Raw genomic sequence first — 23,143 nt, forward strand, 5'->3', positions numbered from 1 at the left:
TTTAACGCAGTAGTAAGCAATTCAAGCTGTATTGAATCTGGACCAGGCACGCCAGTGACTGACATCATGGGTAACTACCAAAGCCGTCTGGTGACGACGACACCACGGCAGGTCACCCGATCCCCACCCGATCCCCACCCGATCCCCATTTAGTGGACTACATCAAAGGTGACGTACTAAGGACCTTCTCCAACCCATGAACAAATATTCACACCTTCAGGGTAAGAGGAGACAGCATGATCAGCTCAGTTGCCCATTGCAATCATCCGACTTTGTTTCAATGGGATCCCAGTCTACCTCTTAATCTCCATGGGGTTATTGGTTGGTAATCGAACCCTGGAGATGTGGATCGGTGCGCAAACCACACTCTCCATACTCCAAGCTCCAACCACGCTCCTCACACCGCTATCCATACTCCACACTCCACACTTCCCTCTCTGCTCCCAACCCTCACCTCACGCTCCTCACACCACACGCCGATCTCCACTTTCCACCCCTATACTACACGCTCCACATTATACGCTCCAACCACGTTCCTGTCCGCTCTCCGCTCTCCGCTGTCCACACTCCACACACCGCTCTCCACACTCCACGCACAGCTCTCCGCTGTCCACACTCCACACACCGCTCTCCACACTCCACGCACCGCTCTCCGCTGTCCATACTCCACACACCGCTCTCCACACTCCACGCACAGCTCTCCGGTCTCCACGCTCCACACACCGCTCTCCACACTCCACGCACCGCTCTCCGCTCCACTTTCCACACTCCACGCTCCACACTCCACGCACCGCTCTCCACGCTCCATACACCGCTCTCCACACTCCACGCACCGCTCTCCACGCTCCACACACCGCTCTCCACACTCCACGCACCGCTCTCCACGCTCCGCTCTCCACGCTCCACACTCCACGCACCGCTCTCCACGCTCCGCTCTCCACGCTCCGCTCTCCACACTCCGCTCTCCACGCTCCACGCTCCACGCTCCACACTCCGCACTCTGCTCTCCGCGCTCCACACTCCGTTCTCTACGCTCCACACTCCGCACTCCGGTCTCTACGCCCCACGCCCCACGCCCCACGCCCCACGCGCCACACTACACACTCCGCTCTCCATGCTCCACACACCGCTCTCGGCTCTCCGCTCTACACTCCACACTCCGGTCTCCACACTCCACGCTCCTCTCTCCACATTCCACGCTCCGCACTCTGCGCTCCCACACCGCTCACGGCTCTACCCTCCACACTCCACGCTCCTCTCTCCACATTCCACGCTCCGCACTCTACACTCCCACACCGCTCTCGGCTCTCCGCTCTCCACATTCCACGCTCCACGCTCTCCGGTCTCCACGCTCCACGCTCCAGTCTCCACGCTCCACACTCCACACTCTGCTCTCCGCTCTCCGCTCTCATCACTCCGCTCTCCACTCTCCACTTTCCGCTCTCCACACTCCGCTCTCCGCTCTCCACACTCTGCTCTCCGCTCTCCACTTTCCGCTCTCCACTTTCCGCTCTCCGCTCTCCGCTCTCCGCTCTTCACACTCCACGCTCCCCTCTCCAGTCTCCAGTTTCCACGCTCCTCTCCATGCTGCACAAACCGCTCTCCTCTCCCCATATTCTATGCTCTATACTCCCCGCTCCACACCCAATCCCAATACCGGTCCGTGCTATGATAAGTACCCCATTGTGTGATGGCATGTTTCAGGTTGGACGCACTACAGCTATAGATATCATCTAACCGCACTGAGTGATCTTGTCAGCATGGCATTATACCGGCTTCGGATTTATCCGAAAATCTTCCCAGGATCACCTCTAACATGTACGAACTCGAAGAATGCGGAAGTCATTTAATCGTTGTGGAAAAACGTTGCACAACAATGGTATGTTTGTCTGCATGTAATGATAGCTGGATTCAATCTCATGTGAAGCACACAATGTCAGTTAGTAAAGCAATAATCCCCCCCTTTTTCTGACGCGAAACAAGTCTTATCAAAATTCAAGGAAATTAACATTTCTGGAAAAAGAATCATTTTTAGAGGAAGACAATAAACAAAGGAAATTTACATTTTATTTCAGGAACATTGTTCATCTGATATCAGTTAATACATGTTTTAATTCCTTTAGGGAAAGAAGCCAAAATAAATCGGGTTCAAACACTGATCATCGCTGTGCTTCAAACGTAATTGATCATTAAAACCTCCCCTAATTAAAATATGTATGAAGGGAGATAGCGTAAATTGCGTAAGTTTGAAGGTTCAAAGCGAAAATATATTCTTAATGAATATTCAATGTCAATTGATATAACGTAATGTGAGTGTGGCTGTTCTTATTAAGGAGGTGCATTTTGCTAGTGGCATCAAGACTCGAGGTACGATGCAACACTGACACAACCAGCATACAGAAGTACAGGTGTGTACACAAAGACTACCCGACTACTGGATTCATTATAGCTATCCAATGCAAGTTTGTGTGGCTATTTACAGCACACATAGAGTATCTTCTGATGAGAACAATCCACATAGTACCCAACATTGTATCCACATAGTGTTGGGGCTTTAGTGAGACTCCTTTAGAGAAGCATCCACATAATACCCAAACACTGTATATACTGAATCCAACCGATCCACATAGTGTTGAGGCTTTAGTGTGACTCCTGTAGAGAAGCATCCACATAATACCCAAACACTGTATATACTGAATCCAGCCGATCCACATAGTGTTGAGGCTTTAGTGTGACTCCTGTAGAGAAGCATCCACATAATACCCAAACACTGTATATACTGAATCCAACCGATCCACATAGTGTTGAGGCTTGAGTGAGACTCCTGTAGAGAAGCATCCACATAATACCCAAACACTGTATATACTGAATCCAACCGATCCACATAGTGTTGAGGCTTGAGTGAGACTCCTGTAGAGAAGCATCCACATAATACCCAAACACTGTATATACTGAATCCAACCGATCCACATAGTGTTGAGGCTTTAGTGAGACTCCTGTAGAGAAGCATCCACATAATACCCAAACACTGTATATACTGAATCCAACCGATCCACATAGTGCTGGGGCTTTAGTGAGACTCCTGTAGAGAAGCATCCACATAATACCCAAACACTGTATATACTGAATCCAGCCGATCCACATAGTGTTGAGGCTTGAGTGAGACTCCTGTAGAGAAGCATCCACATAATACCCAAACAATGTATATACTGAATCCAACCGATCCACATAGTGTTGAGGCTTTAGTGTGACTCCTGTAGAGAAGCATCCACATAATACCCAAACACTGTATATACTGAATCCAACCGATCCACATAGTGTTGAGGCTTGAGTGAGACTCCTGTAGAGAAGCATCCACATAATACCCAAACACTGTATATACTGAATCCAACCGATCCACATTTGTGTGGCTCCTTACAACACACCCATAGTGCTGAGGCTTTAGTGTGACTCCTGTTGAGTGAGTGAGTATGGTTTTACGCCGCTTTTAGCAATATTCCAGCAATATCACGGCGGGGGACACCAGAAATGGGCCCCGACTCCTGTTGAGAGGAATCCACAATGTACCCAAACACTATGAACTGACGGGCCGAAAAAAGTATTCAAACATGATGAAGGCTAAAAATGAAAATAGAAAAAGAAATGATTATTCGATGGTGATGTATTTCTTATACGGGTATAATAGTAAGGACCTTAAGTTTGCAGTGTTTCGGGGACTGTTTTCAGCCTAGTAACGTTTGGATAATTTTCAAGTGTATTCTTTCTTTTGCCCGGCAGTTTATATACTGTTTGTATTATTCTCAGTAATTACCACGGAGCATTATTGTTTTCAGTAATTATCACTGAGCATTATTGTTTTCGGTAATTACCACTGACCATTATTGTTTTCAGTAATTACCAATGAAGATTACTGTTTTCGGTTATTACCACTGAGCATTATTGTTTACAGTAATTTCCACTGACCATTATTATTTTCGGTTATTACCACTGACCATTATTGTTTTCAGTAATTACCAATGAGGATTATTGTTTTCGGTAATTTCCACTGACCATTATTATTTTCGGTTATTACCACTGACCATTATTGTTTGGTTTCAGTAATTACCAATGAGGATTATTGCTTTTGGTAATTACCACTGAGCATTATTGTTTACAGTAATTTCCACTGAGCATTATTGTTTTCGGTTATTACCACTGACCATTATTGTTTGGTTTCAGTAATTACCAATGAGGATTATTGCTTTTGGTAATTACCACTGAGCATTATTGTTTACAGTAATTTCCACTGAGCATTATTGTTTTCGGTAATTACCACTGAACATTATTATTTGTTTCATGCTAATTGACTAGTACAAATCAATTGACGTCATTCCTTGTTCATGACATCATATTTGATTTTTTTACGTCGATCCTACAAACTGAGCCGATATATCTTAAGATGAGACGTATATTTTTCTACATTTTCTCTGAAAAGAAGGTTAAGAACCGGATTTACGGATTACCGGTATCATGTGAAATATGCTGAAAGTTCCCCGTCGAGGCTCGGAACTGTAGCTCGTAGATTGTTCTCTATATATTCTCTATATATTCTATAACACTTCATGTGTCAGTTATACAATACTGCTATACTTTGAAACAGGATTAAACCAATTTCAATATCGCCTGACACCATTAAGGTCAAACATAGCAGGGACCGGCCGCGAACTACAAACGTTTCTAATTTTAACATTGTTGTTAAACCTGGCAACTTGTTTACCCTAGATGAACTGAAGGAGTGACTGCGAGACTCTGCCCGGGGACTCCGACACGCTCAACGTCGACATTTCACTACATCGCCGTATACCATACGAGTATAGTACACCAACATATTGCCGAGATGATTTTACTACACCACGAAAATCCGATTAAGCGCTGAGTTATATATCAACGTAAGATTGCCAAACAACTCGACAGGCAAGCGTCGTTCTGATATGATTTTCTTCAACGCCCCGTACCTGAAGAAGATTTGTTTGTTTGTTGTTTTCAGCCGCACTCAGCAATATTCAAGCTTAATTACGAAGGTCTGTAAATAATCGAGTCTAGACCAGACCATCCAGTGATTGACATCATGAGCATCGATCCACGCAATTAGGATACGATGACATGCATCAACAAAGTCAGCGAGCCTGACCATCCGATCCCGTTAGTCGCCTCTTACGACGAGCATTGGTTGCTGATGACGAATTCTTACCAGGAATCTTCACGGGACCGTTCCGATATGAGATATATGACTGCTTCGTTTTGCATGAATCCTCATTACAAGTATTATTATTACTTTCATTGTGCTTTTCTATGTCCATCATTTCGAACATTCAATAAGCTGATACGCCGCGATGCAGCAGCAGGGTTACTGTTGAAAGCGGCGTTAACTCCCTCACTCACTCTTCATTTAAATGAGAAAATTATACTCCCTTTAACTTTGAATTACCCCTTGTACAGAATAGATGCCTTCCCTCTATTGTTTTGTCGTAAAAGGCGACTTATTCGATCTACGGTCAGGCATGTTTTTTTTGTGTGTTTGTTGTTTAAAAGCCGCATTCAGCTATATTCCAGCCATATGACGACATTCTGTAAATAATCGAGTCTGGACCAGATAATCAAGTGATTGACATCACGAGAATCGATCTACTGGGAACATGACATTCATCAACCAAGTCAGCGAGCCTGACCACCCGATCCCGTTAGGGCCTCCAACGACAAGCTCGTTGCCTCTAAGGACAAACAAGGGGTTGCTGAATTCAAACCCGGATCTTGATGGGTCCTTTGGCTTGGTAGATTGCACGTTGTCGCACCCCGATGCGTTGAAGGTAGTTCTAACACAACCGTTTGTAATTTACTGTACACATTTGCCATTAAAGTCGTCTATTTCGGTGTTATGATCCGTTAGTCGTAGGATCGAATACCAGATTTGCCTTAATTCTGACTGTAGTCTGACGGTATCATACTCGTGGGTTACAGTGGTGAACGTCTGCATTAAACTGACAAGCATGGTTGTGATTGAAATACTCTTCAAAGCGGTATTAAACCCAAATCACTCACTAACTGACTGTGGGCCGTTTTGGCATGTTTCTGGACTGTTTCCAATGATTTCAAACAAAACTATACCGGGGGAAACTTGTCCATTGCGGTGTAATTTGTAATGGTTCCGCAGATTATAAAGACATAGTTAAATTATTGTATAATACACGTGGCTTGAAGTACAATAAATGTACCATTTACCGGACATATATTCCATTATATCATGTTATATAACCTCAAGATTCTACCAAGATAGTAAACTGTTTACAGGACTCAACCACCATTAAAAATCCATCGTGCTGTCTGGTGATGTTAAAAAGAGGCCCCAACCTAGTATTTCCAACGTTATCGTGTTTGATGTACCCAAGATAAGGCAAGATATTCGTCCAAGATCCCTACTTGAAGGCACATATGTATATATAGACAATGGGTGTAAAGTTTGGATTTTACATATACAGCGTATCGTTTCAAGCTGCGGGGTGTCGGGTAGATGAATCTAACAATACCCGACCCCCGACACGTGAACATTGATCGGCCGTAGAATAAGCTGAGCACGTTATCTTGATAAATATAGAGGTCTAGATAGCGGTTCACTGTAACTGGCCTGCTTTGTATCTTCGAGGCTGGCAAGTTCACACACATCGTTATCAGAAACACTTGTTCATTCACGGCGAAAGACGACAGGACATGAAATCGGCAAGTGAAATCGACACGTGACGCAACGGCGTATGACGTTAAAGCGATAGTAATGTTTTATTAACAATTTCTTAAACACAAAAGGATGAACAACTGAGCCTTAAAATGCGTACAAACAAAACAATAGGTCAACAATACATTTTACATGTGCATATTTAGGGTTCATGATTGTGTGCATTATTATTTCACATGTATATATAATATATACATTTGTATCTCGTGGAAACTACGCCCCGAACTCTGCCCCGAATCAGAATTTTACACGACTTGATGTGTTGTTACTTCCGTGTGAATATGTTCAAGTGACCGAACACCTAACCTCTCATCAGAGGAAGCTTTCATATTGTGCAATAGAGATATGCAGAAAATATGAAACCCTAGTTTATGGGGTCCTCGTGTCTGGCTCGCGCATCCGCGATTCCGGAAGTCAAATCTCGCTGGTGAATGCGTCAGGCTTCCTATCTTGGTAGTGGCTCCAATTTCGAAATATAATTCTATGGCTTTGCTTTCTGTTACTATTTGTTGGGGGAGAGAAATTATTACAATGGATACATGGTACAATTGTTATATACGGTATATGTTTTCATAATCAACTTGATAATCCCGACCCGTCCAAATTCCATCCTGACCACCGTCATCCAATTCCACCCCGCCCCCTACGAACAAACTATAACACCCCACACCCCACACCCCACACCCCACAATTGCGACAGCACCCCGATGGTGAAGTTTCCCGCAGTGAATTGTTTGTCTGGTCCTGACTCGATTATTTACAGGCCGTGGGCTACGTGAGACACATGCAGTTGGAATATCAGGGACTTGCATTAAAAAAAAGTCAATGCTTGGCTATTTTGAGAATGGCGTTAATGGGACACAGCCGAGGAAAGTATATAGGTGATTGAAATATACCCATTGAAAAGTCAGCACAAAATATTGAAAAAAATCTGAGAATGTTTTGCTGTTTTGTGATCAAATTATTAGAAGTACTGACATGCTGCATTAACTGACACATATATTAGATAATGTATTTCAAAGCTGGGATTTGAATATCCTTACTTCCTTCCTGTTTTTTTTCTTCAAAAGTCGTGTTTCAGCTTTTATATTTGTAACAACATGTCTACTCACTATACAATATATCTAACTATTTGATATCATCACTTCTATCGATCACTACTACCCATATACACGTTAACATCACTAGTATCCACCCCTCATCATCACGACTATCCATCCACCCCTCATCATCACAACTATCAATCCACCCCTCATCATCACGACTATCCCTCCACCCCAATCATCACGACTATCAATCCACCCCTCATCATCAGAACTATCAATCCACCCCTCATCATCACGACTATCAATCCACCCCTCATCATCACGACTATCCATCCACCCCTCATCATCACGACTATCAATCCACCCCTCATCATCACGACTATTCATCAACCTCTCATCATCACAACTATCAATCCACCCCTCATCATCACAACTATCAATCCACCCCTCATCATCACGACTATCCATCCACCCCTTATCATCACGACTATCAATCCACCCCTCATCATCAGAACTATCAATCCACCCATCATCATCACGACTATCCCTCCACCCCTCATCATCACAACTATCAATCCACCCCTCATCATCACAACTATCCATCCACCCCCAATCATCACAACTATCCCTCCACCCCTCATCACCACAACTATCCCCCCACCCCTCATCATCACAACTATCAATCCACCCCTCATCATCACGACTATCCATCCACCCCTCATCATCACGACTATCCCTCCACCCCTCATCATCACAACTATCAATCCACCCCTCATCATCACGACTATCCCTCCACCCCTCATCATCACGACTATCCATCCACCCCCATCATCACGGCTATCCCTCCACCCCCATCATCACAACTATCCCTCCATCCCCATCATCACGGCTATCCATCCACCCCCATCATCACGACTATCAATCCACCACCATCATCACGACTATCCCTCCACCCCCATCATCACGACTATCCCTCCACCCCCATCATCACGACTATACCTCCACCCCTCATCATCACGACTATCCCTCCACCCCCATCATCACGACTATCAATCCACCCCTCATCATCACAACTATCCTTCCACCCCATCATCACGACTATCAATTCATCCCTCATCATCAGTACTATCCATCACCTCCATCATCACGACTATCAATCCACCCCTCATCATCACGACTATCCCTCCACCCCTCATCATCACGACTATCCCTCCACCCCCATCATCACGACTATCCCTCCACCCCTCATCATCACAACTATCCCTCCACCCCATCATCACGACTATCAATCCACCCCTCATCATCACGACTATCCCTCCACCCCCATCATCACGACTATCCCTCCACCCCTCATCATCACGACTATACCTCCACCCCTCATCATCACGACTATCAATCCACCCCCATCATCACGACTATCCCTCCACCCCCATCATCACGACTATCCCTCCACCCCCATCATCACGACTATCCCTCCACCCCCATCATCACAACTATCCCTCCACCCCCATCATCACAACTATCCCTCCACCCCTCATCATCACAACTATCCCTCCACCCCTCATCATCACGACTATCAATCCACCCCCATCATCACGACTATCCCTCCACCCCCATCATCACAACTATCCCTCCACCCCTCATCATCACGACTATACCTCCACCCCTCATCATCACAACTATCCCTCCACCCCCATCATCACGACTATACCTCCACCCCTCATCATCACGACTATACCTCCACCCCTCATCATCACGACTATCCCTCCACCCTTCATCATCACGACTATACCTCCACCCCTCATCATCACGACTATCTCTCCACCCCTCATCATCACGACTATACCTCCACCCCTCATCATCACGACTATCTCTCCACCCCTCATCATCACGACTATACCTCCACCCCTCATCATCACGACTATACTTCCACCCCTCATCATCACGACTATCCTTCCACCCCATCATCACGACTATCAATTCATCCCTCATCATCACTACTATCCATCACCCCCATCATCACGACTATCCCTCCACCCCTCATCATCACGACTATCCCTCCACCCCTCATCATCACGACTATCCCTCCACCCCCAATCATCACGACTATCCCTCCACCCCTCATCATCACGACTATCCCTCCATCCCCCATCATCACGACTATACCTCCACCCCTCATCATCACGACTATCCTTCCACCCCATCATCACGACTATCAATTCATCCCTCATCATCACTACTATCCATCACCCCTCATCATCACGACTATCCCTCCACCCCTCATCATCACGACTATCCCTCCACCCCTCATCATCACGACTTTCCATTCATCCCTCATCATCACTACTATCCATCACCCTTTATCATCAAGTGTATCCATTAACCCTTTTGCATCACGACTATCTATCCATTTCATCGTGGCCACACAATACTCACAAACACGCGTCTTTAAACATGAAAAAAGTAAAAACATATCATTTTAGACTTATTTTGAAATTTGAAAGTTTTAAACTGTGTCAAAAGTCGGTTCAATATGCTATTGCTGTTCCAAAAAAACAAGAGAGAACACTACTCTAGTATCTGCCTATGACATGCCGGATTGTCAGTACAGTATATGCTTTTAGCGTGACCCAGATTGTGTCGTCTTTCAGCCCAAAGCGTTATCACAATGTCCAATACAAAAGTCCTGTTAGAATATTCTACAGGTGGGTTTTCCTGGGCGCCCCGCTTAAGGGCTGTTTATTAAACAGAATCAATATTGTAATTGTTATAAACCGTGTTCTCGCGAACTCGTTTGACCCTTGGGCCACTTTGTCTTCGTATAATATTTCATATTTCCGCCGCTTAAAGTACACAGCATTATCTTCCATTATCATCATGACTTGTTTGTTGTGTGGGGGAATTACTAAACTGCTATTATATATAACAAATTTGATAACACTACCTTTAATAAGAAAACTTGACCTTATGACCTCGAGGTTATTAATTGACCTTACATGTATATTTCAATGTATTTTGTTTCAATAACGTACCTTCGTATCTAGCGGCATTATTAATAATTTCTAATAAGCAGATGGTTTGTAATTTTGATAAATGGACAATTTAATATTGTCATTATATGAACACCAGGTCCATTATTGTTAAATCTTCTTCAACTTTACTTTGTACCTTCTCGCTTTTTGGTTAATCTAAGCATTGACTTATTTTGATTATTATGGTGATGCTGTACACGTGCTCATATCTTATATTTAGACTAACGTGTATACGTTATGCGAGAACAAAGGGTCCAGAAAAGGTCAAGAAATCTAGCCCGACACTCGAACTCAATCACAGGCCTTTCTGATTGTACAAATTCTAGACAAATCTATGGACCCAATATTTTTTTTACATTTTCAGAAGGGAGGGTTAATATTTTTTCTAATACTTATTTGATAACCATTTTTGCTTAGAAGGCTAACGCTTCCTCTTTTGACATTCTAAAAAACAAATAAATAATTAATTAATAAAAAAAATGTAAGTGATAATGCGTTTGCTTCGAGTTTGCTTGGGTCGGACACGTTGAAAGCTATAGTGGGAAAAAGGGAAGGGAGGCAGCATAGTTGTTAAAGCGTTCACCCGTTAATTTGTTCAGCCGATTTCAGGTGTCCGCAGCAGTGATGTTGCTGGAATATTGCTAACGGCGGCGTAAAATCATTCTCACTCACCCATCGTAGTTGGAACATAGCAGATGTGCGGCATTAAACAACATTCACTCACTCTCATACTCCCACAATGACTTCCGATATTTGGTTATAGCAGACTTAAGTATAGATGAGTGATGTGGGGGTGAAATGGGGTTTAACGTCGCGTTCAAGATTATTGCACTTATATACCGACGTGCATGCACGTGTGTGTGTGCTTGTACTAGTCGGGACTTATGCTGGTTTATAGTGCTAGCCCACTGAGATACCATGCCGCAGTTTAACATGAATACCCGACCCAGACACCTTATACTCCGAGCCGACCGGTCCTTGTTTTAGCCGAGATAAATGCCAATCTTTTAACGTCTTTTGGATGACGAACCCCGGACCTTCCGCTCTCCGGGCGGACGCTCTACCACTCGGTCTCACTAAATAGGTGTTAATATTTACCAACACTCATCAACTATAAGATATAACTTAAAGATAAAAACAACATGTACTGCGTTTAAAGTAATCTTTTGAAAAAATAGAATTTATTCTAGAAGCAGGTTTACCTTTCGCCACTGTGAAATCCCATCTGATTAAAATTGAACTATTTTATTTTTTGAAAGATTTATCGAATTCTTATCAGAGACGTCTGAGCATGTCACAAACGTAACAAAAATGTGAAAATGTATAAACGAAAAAGGATTGTTTCAACTGGATTTGTATAAACATCACATAATGCATGAGACGTAACCTATTTATTTCCAGGGTACGCCTCTCACGAATCAGCCTTAATCAACACAACACTTAACAAATGGCATGAACTTGACGATATTAGCAAGTTCTAGTTTTCGTACAACCCAGCACGTCTGAACACGGCGAATTGTGACGTGAGGAGTCGAATGCGAAACTCCGATGAGGAGAATATTAAAAAAAAATATTTATGCGATTAACCAATGACAACTGAGCAATAACGGGTAGTTGTTGTGAGTGATTGACGCATCTCATATCAACGATAGCAGGCCGCAACTTGATACAGGCACGTTTGCGCATGAGCAGATATAGAGAAAGAGCCTCGTCTCTGTCTGAGCAGGCGGACGGGGAAATATAAATGTTTGTTATAAGAGGAAGATAAACCTTTCTATGCGATCGTCTGACAAATAACCTAGGCTTTTATTGAGTATTTTTTTTACTGTGTGTATAATAAGCGTTAGGCACAGACATGTCCAAAATAAGGATGTGTTAAGTTTATTGTTTTTTCATTGGGTGAATCGTTCATGGTTTTTGTAATGTAGCTATTTTTCCTGTGCATTGTACAATTGCTAGTGTTATATATTTCCCCGTTCGGATGTTGGATCAAGCCCAACTTGATTGTAACAATCAATTTATGCGGAAGTGAAAGGTTTGGTTTTGATTTTAAAAAGAAAATGTGTATGACTCATATTCCTGCCTGCTTGCATGAAAGTTTATATTTGTCGACAGCGGGGGAGACGCACGCGGATACATATGCATCTACGTGTGGTCAGGCTCGGTGACTTTGTTGATTGTGTGTCACTGAACCCAACGGCGTGGAACCCTGCCCATAATACTAATCACTGGTTTGTCTGGTCCAGTCACCTCGAATGAATGGGATACCATCAACGAGCCTAACACATCTGGGAATCGAACCCGGGTTCGTGAACTCGACATTTTAACCAATAGGCTAATTCACCTCACCCCCACACCACCAAAAATATTTAAAAAAATAAAAAAATAAAAAATATAAAAATAATTTATTTTAATGTTTTTTAAATAAAAAATCGAAATTGACAGTCAAGAATACTCAAGGAAAGCGAATTTTACGTCGAAACAATTAATAGTAAAACCTGTTACAAAATAATCCACATGGCACTTCACAAATCGACTGCAAAGTAAGGGAGGGTCAAACTTGACCCTGTACCACGTGACCTCTAGGACACGCCCACTGCGAGCTTATTGAGATTCAAGACGGACCCCGAGACATTGGTGACCAAACCCAGGTTCCCATGCATGCGAACCTGATACGCTGCGAATGTAATGACGTGGGTAAAACGTTGCAGTCTGCTGCAAAAATGAAAGTTATTTGTAAGAGTTGGGGTAGTGGGTGTTTGAGGAACCAGCCATTACTTTTAACAAGCCTAATTAACCTACGCCATAGAGTGAAAAGGTAGTTTGTTTGTTACAATGATAGATTTTGAATCCACATATTCGATGTCACACTTTGTCACAGGAACTATGCGTTCACGGTCTCAGCGTTTTGATAACCCGATAATCATTTAACCCACAGACAATAGTTGTTTGCCTGCAAATCATTTAGGAGTTGTTAAGAAACAGACAATATGAGTTCAAGCTATCAATGTAATCGTCTCTCCAAAATCAGAAAGGAAATGCAACGCTATCGCCCAGCGCCGCATAAATACTTCCTTATGCGAAAACTGCAGCCTGTTTTCCTGTCCGACAAGGGCGTATGAGAAAGACTCGCGAAATGGGCATGATTACATGCAGTATATATGCACGTGGTCGTGCGTGGCTGTTGACTCGTCAAAGCTCAGTACACCCCACGGGCGCATCAACGGGGTGAAATGTACACGATCTTGTTTGACATACAGATCAGTGAATGGCGGAGTTTGTTTTTGGGATGTACATTTCAAACTTGTCTGACAATACACAAGCTAGGGTTTCTATATAACCACGGACTTGTATAACCGAGGTTATATAGGTCCGTGATATAACCAAGCTACCCCCTGCAATATTTGTCAGAACTAGAGAGTGGAAGGATGTACGCGTTGTGTCAATGGTGTATGGAATGTTTAAAATGAGGGACAAATGAACTTGGAGAGAGGGGGAGAGAGAGAGAGAAAGAGAGAGGGGAAGATAGAGAGAGAGGGGACTAAAGGCGTGAGATGGAGAGAGAGGAGAACGGGAGAGTGAGTGAGTTAAAATATAACGTCGCATCCGCATTATTTCAGCCATATAGCGACAGGAACGGAGGGAGAGAGAGGGGTGCGGAAGCCCAAGAGAGAAAGAGGGGGTGGGGGTGGGGCGAAAGGCCGAGAGAGAGGGAGAGGGGGAAATAGAGAGTGAGGAAGGGGGGGGGGGGGGGGGGGGGGGCAGAGAGAGGGGGTGTTGCGGAAGCCAGAGAGAGAGAAGGCGAGAGAGAGAGAGAGAGAGAGAGAGAGAGGGGGGTAGATCGTGAGAGAGGGGTGGGGGGGATACAAACGGACTATATAGCAACAAACTGGAATGAAAATATCAGTAGGAGTGTGTATGCGTGCATGTCTAAGCGAGATAATGCGCTTGAGTCATTCAACAATACAACGACGGTAAACGTCAATGCAACTTTTACCATAATATGATTAAATGTATGTGCATGTTCTATTTTTTGACATATGCAGTGATATATGTTATATCTAAAATGCGTTTAATCATACTTCTTCAGAATCCACCTTTTTAAGTAGCAAAGACATTTATACGGCGCGTGACATCAATTGTCTGATTCGGGTGAAGAACGCCAAACCAGTTAAAGATGACAACAGAAATATCACCGTAATGTGAATCACCAGGTTTAAGTGAGATGAAATTGGGTTTAACGTCGCGTCCAAGATTACTGCACTTGTATAGCGACGTGAATGCACGTGTGAGTGCACCAGGTTTAGGTTTAGGAGTATGCGCTCACGTGCATCAAAATGAATTTCAAGGCCGTGAAGATACCCTGCGACAGTAGCCGGCATGTCACAATTTTATGACGATGCGATGAACTGACAAGCTCGGGTTGCCGAATTTCCCATTAATATTTAGCAGTTATTCAGACACGCCAGGGTCGTTAGTGACGAGTAGTACGATGCTCGCGACAGCTTGGGATTTCAATATCAATATTGCTTTATGATCAGAATTCTTATAATAAGTAATCTTTACAACGACAGATGTATAATAATTGATTCGAAAACATACTCTCATATCATAACTACAATATTAGTCCCATAGTAACTGTAACAAGAATACGCGGTCGATTTTAACATTGTGAAATATTGTCGACCTGCGACCGGTTGAAACAGGAGTTGAACTCTTAACAATGCAGTTTTACGGTTGGGTGTCGTGCGTTTCCTATACATGCACTGTACGGAGCTTCCCGAGAAGGGCTTATTTTCCAAGAAATGTGCACCACTTGTCAAGCAGATACATGTTTGTAATTTTTAAAACGGCGCACGTTTCATGTTAATTTCATTGTCAACACAAACCTAATCATATATCGATTTATCGACATAAACACAGTGTGCGGTTGAGGGTATGTTAGATGAAAGGACCCCAGTTTTATTAACATTCGAAATGAAAAGGCAACAGACGATGCAGCCGAGACACGTTTAAAGACACAAAACAGAGATATAGATACAACTTGACATGGAATAAGGTTTTCTAACAATACCAAAAACCGGAGCACATACCGCTAATATCGTGGTGACCTTGACCTTCACACACAACAGATGTTTCAGTGCGCATGGCGAGTTTCTTACAGGACTGAATGCATTTGACACGGGGTGTCGTATGACGTATTATATATTGAGACAATGCGTTTGTCATTGGTTTTGTCACAGTCTTCAAGTTCAAACTGAACCATCGGATGTTCAAATCTCAACAAAGGTGCTGTAAAAACAGACGCGATTTATAAAAACAAGGATTATGTTTTAGCACATTTCGCACTTTTGTAATGTTTTGTAGCATGTTATCCTTTAAGTACATTCAAAACCCGACGCGAAAGGTAAATTATTTCTGATCGCGAAAATATATAAATATGGCCCCAAACCATCGATAAAGCACAGCTGACTGATCTTGTCTGATGAGCACGTGCAGTTCTCATTTGTCCTGATAAATGTGTGCTGCACGCGTAATTCATGCAACATGTGACAGCTGTCATGTATGTACTGCCGCACGATAATATATGCACGATTTTACTGCCTCTATCGGAGTATCTCACACACCAATCGGCGTAGAATAACCGCTACAATTTGCGATATTTAAGCTGGGATACCTTTTCGACTTAGCATTTTTTGCAATGGATAAAATCATGGATAAAATCTTCACCTGGAACATATGTTTTCGAGAAAACATTTACCTCAAAACATAAAACATCGGCTATACGACTAGGTGTTCAACCACCAGCTATGAGACCACTGCCGAGTCTCGGAAATGGGTTGTATTGAAAATATCACAATTTTCAAGATTATTTTGAAAAAATGCATATAACTCGCATTGTAGGAAAAAACATCATGTGTCATTTTCTTGCAGACAAGTGTTTAAAAAATATAGTTCGTTATTTTTATTTATTTTTCAAAAACATAATTGAAAATCTGTTAATGTTGGAATAACAAAAATGAACTCCTACACATTAAAAACAAATGCTGATCTCAAACCAAACCAACCCCTAACCCCCACACCCCCACACCCACCCTTATACCTCCAAGAAAATTGAATGGTTGCACCCTTATCTCCGACCAAAATAAAGAGATTAATCCACATCATCTACTGTTGCTCGTCCGGTGTATATATTATTTGCTACTATTTCGCCCATTCAAACTCCAACACTACCAATTAAGTCGATTGAGCTAAACTAACTATTGTTTCCTTTTCGATTTTTTTATTTAACAAAGAACTGAAGGCCGCTGTTTTGTGGTTTTGATTTCCATTGAATACTGTGATAAAATTGATACCGCGACTCAAATAAATTGTCGTAACAGTCCACAACCTTTCCCATTCTGTAGTCTGTTGTCACTAGGATATCGGTATCTCATAGAGTGATGAACGTGGATCGAATTCATATTGGGTACAGCTGCATCCAGATAAAGTATCCTGTGTCAGGAGTCTCAGCATGTGACATTGGTGAACGTCAAGATTGTCAAAATAAGATGAAATCTATTTTGAAATAGAAGTGCAGATCGCTTCGTCAGCGACAAATGGACATTCAGGGACAAATAACGGTTTATAGTGCTAGTGATATACCATACTGCTGTTCAATATGGATACCCAACTCGGACACAGTATACTGATTCCAAGCCGACCAGTCCTTGCTTAGCCCCTATATGCCGAGCACCAGACAGGCTAACAATAAGTACCATCTTTTGGTATATATTGCGGCCATGGATCGAACCACCTATCCACTAGACCACAGGGGTCTGAAATGAACCTTGATGAATCTACTTCGCTAATTAACTCAATTAAGTCAATACATCGTAAAGATTATGCAAGTTCGTGGTAACAGCAGACTCCATTTTGACATTGACACTATCATCTTATATATCGACACCCTGCTTGTCCCGAACTACTGGTGACCCGATGATCCCTGGGATTTCGAGTTATTGAGGTTTAAGTATGTACTATGGTACAGAAAGATAGTGATGACTATGATCGAGTGGCTAATTTCAATAGCTGTTGTTTGGTAAAGACAGATTGGAAGAGCATCTTCCCGAGGCATGAGAGTTAAATGACTTATAGTCCAGTTTCCACCCTTGCCGAACGAGGCTGGAATTCCTGGGCTCGATCGTAGCGCCACCAGAGACTGTTACGAGTTATGTCCCTTCTATGCCTCTCCTATGGACCAATCAGATTCCACCTCTCGTATCACTTGCATTTGCTTCAAACAAAACGTTGGCGCCCAGTCAAGACGATTTGATCGATAGTCAAGATCTATATATTGTGATAAAACGAGTCTTACATCGCGAAGTGCATCAAATCACGTAAGCTCCTCGATTAAAAACATGGAAAGATTTAGAAAATATCTGTTGACAACGAGTTAGAGGTGCACATGCTTTGCAAATCCTGCATTCGACCGAAATCTACATGACAATTTACGAACCGGATTTCGATTTCGGAGCGCGATTTTGATTGGATTATGCATAGACTCGATAGTCCAGCCAAAATGTAACTCCATAATACCAGCCTAGTTCGGCAAGGGTGGAAACTGGACTTTTATAGTCAGTTAACTCCCTTGCCTCGGGAAGATGTTGGAAGAGTGACTCATACACAGGGTGATGAGCAACACAATTGGATGAATTCATTTATACACACAGTGAGACTATAGAACCTATACAGTGGTCGGGATCCCCGGCCGCGTCATACCAAAAGACGTTAAAATATGTGGTGCTCTTTTACACTTCAACAACTGTATATCTAGTTGTCTGTTTCTAAAAAAACCGCCTCCGTGGTCTAGTGGTAGAGCGTCCGCCGGGAGAGCGCAAGGTCCGGGGTTCGATCCCCGGCCGCGTCATACCAAAAGACGTTAAAAGATGGTACTTGTTGTTACCCTGTCTGGCGCACGGCATTAAGGGGATAAAACAAGGACTGTTCGGCTCGGAGTCAGTATACTGTGTCTGAGTGGGGTATTCATGTTAAACTGCGACATGGTTTCTCAGTGTGCTAGCACTATAAATCGGCATTAGTCCGGACTAGTACAAGCAGACACACACACACACACACACACACACACACACACTCGTGCATGCATTTCGCTATATAAGTGCAATAATCTTGGACGCGACATTAAACCCAATTTCACCACACCTATAAAAAAAGAAGAACCTAAATATTTTCTGTTGGTCTAAGTTTATCTGTAGTTCACGATGGTCGGACGACGGACAACCCCCCATTAAATAAGCTTGCATGGAACTCCAGTATCAATGTTAGCACACGGATTTATTTACATGTTTATACGTCTCACTTAAACTGTATCTGTCATTCACTCTGCATTCTGAAACACTCCTAGTGACCCACACCGCATCCAACCTTCACGTGGCAATTTAAACGAAACTCTCCTCAACACTGAACAATACACCATTTGAAATGTTCGGTATATATCACTATCTCTGAGAGCGCACACCTCCGTTTGCCACGACTAGTCAACGTTGGGTCACAGAGATTATTAAATATCCTATGTCACCGGCCACTCCTCCCCAGATAATAAATCTTATGACGCGGCACATTCCGATTGGCTGAGGCACACGAGGACAGGTCAAGTCACTTGACCTCTGTTCTGCTCGTTCATGTCACCATGCATATTAGGCTAAATAATTCAAGCAGGATGTATCTGCTATGTTCTCTAGACTTTACCCGGGGTTTGGAGATTAGTAATAAGGTCAAGGTCAAGGACAGGCTATATGTAACTGCAATAAATTATTTTGTTGATGCATCGTCGTACCACACAATTCACAATACTGGTCAGAATGAAAGATGCATAGTATGCATATTAAATGCATAATGCACTCTCTCGAACGCATGACACGTGAGTTCTTCTGAACTAAACACGTTTCATTGTCGCCTTCATGTATATTTATATTTGACAGTGGATTTTTGTGTACTACGTGGTAAAAACTCATTCACTCATTCATTCATTGATTCATTCAGAACTGTAGAGGGTGTTTAAATCCTTGCTGCGTACATTCTAGTTCAGTTGACGCCTTCAACTTCTATTTAGCCCTCACTTGAAGAAGATTTGTTTGTTTGTTGTTTAAAGTCGCACTCAGCAATATTCCAGCTATATGACGGCGTTCTGTGAATAATCGAGTCTGGGCCAAACAATCCAGTGCTTGGCATCATGAGCATCGATCTATGGAATTGGGATACAATGACATGTATCAACAAAGTCAGCGAGTCTGACCACCCGATCCCGTTAGTCGCCTCTTACGACAAGCTTGGGTTGCTGAAGACCTATTCTACCCCGCATCTTCACGGATCACCTGATTAAGAACTATCGATCCTATATGTTCTACATGAAATATAATTGGTTACATTATGATAAAATGGTCGGGAAGTTAGTCGTTTTTGGTAAAACCCAAAGTCGACAATACTGCATCATTTTACGACCTGTACGCAATCTAGTCTGGACGAGACAAACCGGCGGTTGACTGCATGGGTACCCTATTAAAGAAGCTATTATGCCCAGAACTATTGCTCTTATCTGTAATGTCACTGGTGGGCCTATGGCCAAAGGTTATACATTTTGCTATACCGAGTAATGTTTCTTATCCACAGCAGATCGTGTCGTCGTTGCTTGTACTAGTCCGTTCTAATGCCAATTTTATAGTGCTAAACCACTGAGATACCATGACGCGGGGCCTTCCGCGCGGAGCCTCTACCACTAGACCACGGAGGCGGTCCATTGCTCACGCTATCATTCACTTGTCTAGACTCTATCATTTCCACGCTGCCCTGATCTAGCTGGAATACCTGATCCAGCTGGAATACCTAATCTAGCTGGAATACCTGATCCAGCTGGAATACCTGATCCAGCTGGAATACCTGATCTAGCTGGAATACCTGATCCAGCTGGAATACCTAATCTAGCTGGAATAACTAATCCAGCTGGAATACCTGATCCAGCTGGAATACCTAATCTAGCTGGAATACCTAATCTAGCTGGAATACCTGATCTAGCTGGAAAACCTGATCTAGCTGGAATACCCGATCTAGCTGGAATACCTGATCTAGCTGGAATACCTTATCTAGCTGGAATACCTGATCTAGCTGGTATACCTGGAATACCTAATCTAGCTGGAATACCTGATCCAGCTGAAATACCTATTCTAGCTGGAATACCTGATCCAGCTGGAATACCTGATCTAGCTGGAATACCTGATCCAGCTGGAATACCTAATCTAGCTGGAATACCTAATCTAGCTGGAATACCTGATCTAGCTGGAATACCTAATCTAGCTGGAATACCTGATCCAGCTGGAATACCTAATCTAGCTGGAATACCTGATCTAGCTGGAATACCTGATCCAGCTGGAATACCTAATCTAGCTGGAATACCTAATCTAGCTGGAATACCTGATCTAGCTGGAATAACTAATCTAGCTGGAATACCTAATCTAGCTGGAATACCTAATCTAGCTGGAATACCTGATCTAGCTGGAATACCTAATCTAGCTGGAATACCTGATCCAGCTGGAATACCTAATCTAGCTGGAATACCTGATCTAGCTGGAATACCTGATCCAGCTGGAATACCTAATCTAGCTGGAATACCTAATCTAGCTGGAATACCTGATCTAGCTGGAATAACTAATCTAGCTGGAATATCTGATCTAGCTGGAATACCTAATCTAGCTGGAATACCTGATCCAGCTGGAGTATTGCTGACCGTGGCGGAAAACAACAAAGAAACAACAACAAAAACACCACTTTTGAAAAGTTTCAATAATCTGCACAATCGACCTTGACCCTTAAACTCATGTATCTTCGCATGCTGATGACGTATGGCAGACGTTGTGTTCTTCTACTGCGACCTGAACGTGAGACGACAACACGCGGGTATGAGCTGACCTTGGCGAAGCTCGAACAAACACCGGTAACGGGACGCAGAACGTCCCCAGAGTGTTTGTCAGAAAGTGTAGAAGGACATGGCGTCACCGGCCAGACAAAACAGGACCTCTTGACTTGTGTTCAATTAGTCGAAAACGAGGCACGATGTCACGTGGTGTAGGTGTATTGAAGGTGAGGTGAAATGGGGTTTAACGTCGCGTCCAAGATTATGTAGGTGTATTGAAACGGAGGATGTTTTCAACTGTAGCTGTGTAAAAGCTTATCACGTGACCCGGCTTCTCGTTCAAAACAACGTGAACACGAGTCGAGTTCGTTGAAAAACATGTCACGTTTCGTTAATAGTATTCTTGAATAGGAATGGATCGACATGCAGCCTTGCTTATTCCATATATTAAATGACGTGGCCTTATTAAATATTTAATACGTTATTGTACATTTTATCTTTGTCTGTCTCACATTCCCGGAATGTTATTATAAAAATAATTTCCCTTCCGCCCAGGACTTACTGTTCTGCTAAGGCCCTAAATGAAGCAAGTCTAGATTTTCCACAGATTCCGAATCTGATTCTCCCCTCGCTGGTGCTCTTTTACACTTCAACAACTGTATATCTAGTTGTCTGTTTCTAAAAAAACCGCCTCCGTGGTCTAGTGGTAGAGCGTCCGCCGGGAGAGCGCAAGGTCCGGGGTTCGATCCCCGGCCGCGTCATACCAAAAGACGTTAAAAGATGGTACTTGTTGTTACCCTGTCTGGCGCACGGCATTAAGGGGATAAAACAAGGACTGTTCGGTTCGGAGTAAGTATACTGTGTCTGAGTGGGGTAATCATGTTAAACTGCGGCATGGTATCTCAGTTAGCTAGCGCTATAAATCGGCATTAGTCCGGACTAGTACAAGCAGCCACACACACACACGTGTATGTACGTCGCTATATAAGTGCAATAATCTTGGACGCGACGTTAAACCCAATTTCACCTCACCTATTAAATACAGAACCTAAATATTTTCTGTAAGTCTAAGTTAATCTGTAAAAGTGAGAAATGACCCGGGTTACAATTAGTCCCCAGGACGCTCATGCTTGCCGTACGAGGATCGGCTGGCCAGGCTGGTTAACTTTGCTGATTGAATGGCATCGTTTCCTGACGGGTTGTTGCTCTGAATATAACCTATTAGTTTGTCTAGTCCAGATACCATTATATCTAGGCCGCAGTGGTATTCAGCTGAAACATTGCGGACACTGGCAATGGCGTAAACAAATAAACTGCCGTGCAAAAGAAAGCATACACACTTGATGTTTGATGGTGGCTAAACATGAAACAAACAAGAAATGGTTATTCGACG

The 23,143-nt window shown here is 43.2% G+C and overlaps 1 protein-coding gene across 1 annotated transcript; it reads left to right on the forward strand.

The window, feature by feature from the left end:
* Positions 1-7,610: 7,610 nt before the first annotated feature.
* On the forward strand, positions 7,611-13,966 carry LOC139478521 (putative uncharacterized protein ENSP00000383309). The gene is made up of 3 exons (XM_071261013.1): positions 7,611-7,639; positions 8,082-10,184; positions 13,876-13,966. Exons 1-3 carry the CDS (start codon positions 7,611-7,613, stop codon positions 13,964-13,966), a joined length of 2,223 nt encoding a protein of 740 aa, XP_071117114.1.
* The last annotated feature ends 9,177 nt before the right edge of the window (positions 13,967-23,143 follow it).

The sequence above is a fragment of the Haliotis cracherodii genome, unplaced genomic scaffold, assembly GCF_022045235.1.
Source record: "Haliotis cracherodii isolate W230 unplaced genomic scaffold, xgHalCrac1.p SCAF_4, whole genome shotgun sequence".
Classification (NCBI taxonomy): Eukaryota; Metazoa; Mollusca; class Gastropoda; order Lepetellida; family Haliotidae; genus Haliotis; species Haliotis cracherodii.